The sequence below is a fragment of the Myotis lucifugus genome, unplaced genomic scaffold (assembly GCF_000147115.1).
Source record: "Myotis lucifugus unplaced genomic scaffold, Myoluc2.0 scaffold_2192, whole genome shotgun sequence".
Classification (NCBI taxonomy): domain Eukaryota; kingdom Metazoa; phylum Chordata; class Mammalia; order Chiroptera; family Vespertilionidae; genus Myotis; species Myotis lucifugus.
The window spans coordinates 37279-42985 of NW_005873240.1; the positions used below are offsets into that span (position 1 = coordinate 37279).

General features: G+C 46.3%; 1 protein-coding gene across 1 annotated transcript; it reads left to right on the plus strand.

Moving 5' to 3' along the window:
- Positions 1–1722: 1722 nt before the first annotated feature.
- LOC102422773 (ribonuclease pancreatic) lies at positions 1723–2343 on the plus strand. The gene has a single exon (XM_006108379.3). It carries the CDS (start codon positions 1744–1746, stop codon positions 2209–2211), a length of 468 nt encoding a protein of 155 aa, XP_006108441.1. The 5' UTR covers positions 1723–1743; the 3' UTR covers positions 2212–2343.
- The last annotated feature ends 3364 nt before the right edge of the window (positions 2344–5707 follow it).

Below are 5707 nucleotides of genomic sequence, written 5' to 3' on the forward strand. Positions count from 1 at the left end.
GGGCAAGGCTAAAACCTAGGCTGGGCTAGGCAATGTAGCTGGGGGCATAGCTAGGATAGGAGCGGAGTATTCTGGCTGCAGAGAACACATGGGGCTGGAGAAGGAGCAGTCCCACGTTGGGGAGGCAAACATCTCTCTTTGGAATACAATGGTATCCCTTTATGATGCCAGTGCCAGGCACTGGGTTGAGTTTCCCTAGTGTTGTAGGATAACAGAGCTCTGTCCGCCATGACCCTGTATGTCATGACAGTAACTGCAATACAATTTGGCTCATGGTTTATACAAAAGAATCTTCTATTGCCCTAACTGGTTTGGCTCAGTGGATAGAGCGTCGGTCTGTGGATTGAAGGGTCCCAGGTTTGATTCCGGTCAAGGGCATGTACCTTGGTTTCGGGCACATCCCCAGTGGGGAGTGTGCAGGAGACAGCCTGTCTATGTTTCTCTCATCGATGTTTCTAATTATCCCTCTCTTTTCCTCCCTGTAGAAAATCAATAAAATATATTAAAAAAAAGATCTTCTATTGACCCACTAGAACACTGAGTATAAATGTATTTTAGCCCTAGCTAGTTTGGCTCAGTGGATAGAGCATCTGCTTGTGGACTGAAGGGTTCTGGGTTCAATTCCAGTCAAAGGCACATGCCGGGGTTGTGGGCTCAGGTTATGGGCTTGATTCCCAGTAGGGTGTGTGCAAGAGGCAGCTGGTCAATGACTCTCTCTCATCGTTGATGTTTCTATCTCTCCCTCTCTTCTCCTCCCTGAAATCAATAAAAACATTTTTTAAAAAAGTATCCTATATAGCAAAGAGGTAATATGCAAATTAACCCTCACACCCTCACAAAGATGGCTGCCTGCAACCAGGCCAGCAGGGGGTTAGTGAGGGACAACAAAACAACTGAACAGCAGGCAGCGTGGGGAGACCAGGCTGGCAGGTGGGGCAGTTGGGGGCAACCAGGCCAGCAGCGGGGGGTGTAGTTGTGGGCAACCAAGCTGGCAGAGGAGGGCAGTTGGGGGTGACCAGGCCGGTGGGGGGGGCATTTAGGAGCAACCAGGCCAGCAGGGAGGGAGCAGTTGGGGGCGACCTGGTCGGCAGCGTGAAGCAGTTAGGGGTGACCAGGCTGGCAGAGGGGGGTAGTTGGGGGCGACCAGGCAGGCAAGGAGGGCAGTAAGGGGTGATCAGGCTGGTGGGTGGGCAGTTAGGGACGATCAGGCCGGCACACAGAGGCAGTGAGGGGTGACTAGGCAGGCAGGCAGGTGAGTGATTAGGAGCCAGCAGTCCAGGATTGTGAGAGGGATGTCTGACTGCTGCTTTAGGCCTGATCTCCAGAATCGGGCCTAAAGCAGCAGTCGGACATCCCCCGAGGGGTCCTGGATTGGAGAGGGTGCAGGCTGGGCTGAGGGGACCTCTCCCCTCCCCCCATGCATGAATTTCATGCACCAGGCCTCTAGTTTTAGATAAAAAACCTCCAGTATTCAAAAACAGGACCACTTTGGAGGTCACCACCCTGAGGGGAAGACCCACCTCTCTGTCACTAGTAGGGGTCAAATGCTTTTGGAGGCGAGTACATGTGAGTGTCGCACCACTTGGAAAATCTTGCAGGAAGAAGAGTGTTTTTCTGGCTGACCTGAAGGGAGACTGTAATCCACGGAGACCACAGGTGGCACCTGGGGTTCTCTTCTAACGTGATGTTTTTCCTCCTCTCTCCCTTTTACTGACTAGGCTCCTCCAGGGGACTGAGGCCACCATGGCTCAGGAGAAGTCCCCCATCCTGTTCCCACTGCTAGTCCTGGTGCTGTTAGTGCTGGGGTGGGTCCAGCCTTCCCTGGGCAAGGAATCACGGGCCATGAAGTTCCAGCGGCAACACATGGACCCAGATGGCCCCAGCAACAACTCCAACTACTGCAACCAAATGATGAGGCGCCGGCTTATGACAGAGGGACGGTGCAAGCCAGTGAACACCTTCGTGCACGAGCCTCTGGTAGATGTCCAGGCCGTTTGCCTCCAGGGAAACATCACCTGCAAGAATGGGCAGCCCAACTGCCACAAGAGCAGCTCCAGCATGAAGATCACGGACTGTCGTGTGACAAGCGGCTCCAAGTACCCCAACTGTGACTACCGAACCAGCCAGAAAAAGAGGCACATCATCGTGGCCTGTGAGGGAAACCCATACGTGCCCGTCCACTTTGATGCTTCAGTAGAAGTCTCCACCTGAGACCAGAGCAGTGAGATCTCCCACCTCATCATGTCACCTGTCTCTCCCTCCTCCTAGCTAGCACTGAGGGAAATGACTCAAGTTAGGGCTCCTATCCAACACAAAAGTGTTTCCCTGGCCTGAGACTTGGTCCTGCGTGGTTTGAGGGTGAGGGGTGGGTTGTGAGGTGGGAACCATGTGAACCACTTTACTGCTTCTTTCAATAAAACTCAGTTGCAACTACCTGGCTTCCTGAAGCTGTCTCCATTCAGGTTACTGTTAATGTGATTGCTTTCCTGCCAGAAGGTGAGAACTGTAAATTTGGTTAACTTTGGTGAGCATCAAGTAGAATCATTAAATGTCTCCTCTTCTGACTCTTGACTTTTAGAGAATTCTTTTTGGGGATAATCTCTTTTCAAGTAGATTCCTTGATGCCAAACATAAAATTTTAAGTGTGGAAGAAAGACTATTCCATGATATGATTCCTGTCCCGTGAGCTGGACCTGGGCCAGAACAGAGATTGTTTCCCAGAAATGCCCCTTAGAGACTGTCAGATCATAATTGATGTCCTTTCTGAGATAAATCAGGACCCCTCCCCTGCCTCCAGTGACTTGCTCCTTCCTGAAACAGGCCATTGTCCTGATCTGGTCAAGCATGTAAAGTAATTTCTGTACCTGGTAGCATTCATGTATTATTATCCCTGATTATCCCCCTACCCGTTTTAGCCTAAGCAAATTCATTGGCACCTGCCAGGTGTCCCAGGGATCCATTCTGTCTTACAGCCACCCAAGACGGGCCTTGTATGTAAGTTTCCCTTAGTGAATTCTATTAATTACCAGACTGGAGTGGCCAGCCTCTTTCATTGGTATTTTCTTGCCCTTCCCTTAGGGAAGTAGGTTTTCAGTCCCAGGACCTTTCCCTGCATGTATTAACAAGTGTGGGCTGGTTAGATAAAAGCGTGCTGCTGAGGACACTCCTGATGGGTGAACTGACAGAAGGAGAAGGCCAAACACTAAAATCTCTGACACAGAAGGAAGGACAGTGTGACATCAGGAAGACCCTGCCTAGCCTCAGGGTGGGGAGGAGGAGTGTTAAACATTCTTTTCTTTTCTTTTCTTTTCTTTTCTTTTCTTTTCTTTTCTTTTCTTTTCTTTTCTTTTCTTTTCTTTTCTTTTCTTTTCTTTTCTTTTCTTCTTTTCTTTTCTTTTCTTTTCTTTTCTTTTCTTTTCTTTCTTTCTTCTTTCTTTCTTTCTTTCTTTCTTTCTTTCTTTCTTTCTTTCTTTCTTTCTTTCTTTCTTTCTTTCTTTCTAGTGAGCCACTAAATCAGAAAAATAGTCCTCTCTGACTTGGAAAATTGGAGCCTTCCATTTAGGAGTTAGAAGGGATTTCAGAGATAAAATAACTAGATTTCAACTTGGGTGCAAACTTTAATTGGAAGTGACTATTTGGACTGCTGTAGAAGAACTTCTAAGCCATAATGTAGTTGAATAGTAGCCTCTGCTACAGAAGGCATGAGAGAAGTAAGGCTATACATACCTCCCATTTGCCTCCCCTGTTCTATTGTAACCCCTGATTTCTACAGAGGAACAAGCTGAATCTCAAAAAGGTTAAGTGGCTTTCTCAGGGTTGCCGCTAATTTGTGGCACAGCTGGGAGTAGACCCTAAGTTTCCTTGCTTCCCAGTCATCCTTTCTGCCACCAGAGTCAACTCAAGAAAAAAATTCCGAGTCTTCCTGCTTCCTGCTGTGGACTTGTGGCTCTTCCTGAGCTGGTGGCTCTCACAGATTCCCAGGGTACTTGGTCTGTGAGTCTGTTTAGTTCTTGGCAAAGTTCTCTTTCATTTTTTGAACAGACTAGACTCAGCTTCTGTCATCACTTAGTCATTTTATTTGTCCCTTTGTTTACAGCTGTATCTGACTCTAGACAAGGTCATAGGGAGAGAAAGGACCTACTTCCAACCAGTTTCACCACTTCTGTTATTGTCTTTATATACTACACTTATAAATGTTGGAAATGGCTTTTTTTCTCCTGTAAGCGGAATTCTTAAGCTCTGGGAGCTTCTATATAAGGAGGAAGCCTGCAGGTGAGAGTGGTCAGATATACCTGCATTTCTGGGGTAATGGGAGTCTCACTCTTTACCAGCAGTAAGGATGCAGGAGGGTGTTGGGGTCCAACCCCAGCAGGTCCAGGGGTTCCCAAAGGTTTGGATGGAGTCGGCAAAGAAGGAATGACATGGAGACAGGGTTCAGTTGATCAGCAGCCTAACCAGGTTCTCTAGACAGGTTCTAGCCAGGTTCTCTCTTTATACTCCTGTTACATTTGTATTTATACCATTTGATGTTAATCCTATCCATTCTATTCCAAAGGTTAGGGTGTCTGTTATCTCCATTCCAAGGTCACTACTTTATTGTTCCGTTAAGCTACAAGGAAGTAACTGAAAGAGATTATCCTAAGTAAAGATTATGTAGCTTAAGCATGATTGTTTGTAGTTAAAGTGATTAACTACCTGCCCGGCACTTAGTTAAGGGGTTTTACTGATTTATTCCCTTCCTTAGTCCTGTTAATCCCTAACTCCAGGGAAAAATCCCTACCTGGGGAAACAACCTTTCTCAGAGAGGTGGCCTTGGTTAAAACACATAGTGCTAAGAGGGGGAGCAAACATATTAAGAACAGTAGTCAGGTCCCTTGAAACATATGCTGTGCAGATGTTTCTTCCCTGCAGCGACTGTGTCAAGCAGCAAGGATGGACTGGCTTCTGGCAGGAGGGGAAAAGAAAGGAAACTTTAAGTTTTTAGATTTGTTTTTTGGAGACAGAATTTTTGTTATCTCACCCTTCTTCCCAAGCCTGAAGCTCCTCAGTTTCCCTCCTTCTTAGTGGAACTTGTAAGAATGCTAACTTGGTGTTTTGCTACATTTGCAACTGCATATCACCATCTCTGGTTTCTGGGTCTTTGTGCCTCCTGGTTGTCAACTGGAAGATAAAAAGCAAAAACCAGAAGAAAAAAAAGACAAAAAATTTAGAAGCAATAAGTATTTCTTTAATATCCAAAAGAATTGCAATTTGGGAGAACAAATTCAGGCAGAAACCCAAATAGTGTTCCCCCTATATAGGGACTCAGGGTGTTATGGGGAAAAGGGAGGAAGATGACATAAGTTGTATTAAAGAAGATTTATTGGTACAAGATGAAGTAGGGTTAGATTTGTACTTCATGGGTTGACTTGAGATTCACCTGAAATTGTATTTAATTTGTTGGTTAGAAATCTGGTCATTCTTAAAGTCCAATTTCATCAATCTTTACAAATAGGATAGTCTTTGCCTCCTTGGAATTATGGTGGTTTGGACCAGCTTGTAAGATAAAGAAAAATAAGACGTGCAAAGCAGTTCCTCTGAAATGGCTACTTAGGCTCTATTTTAATATGGCTCCACTCATGTTATCTTTCACCTGGGCCGTGAGACCACTCAGACCTCCATCTGTGGAAAAAAGTGGTAAGTGACAACAGAGGGTCCAGGTTCAGAC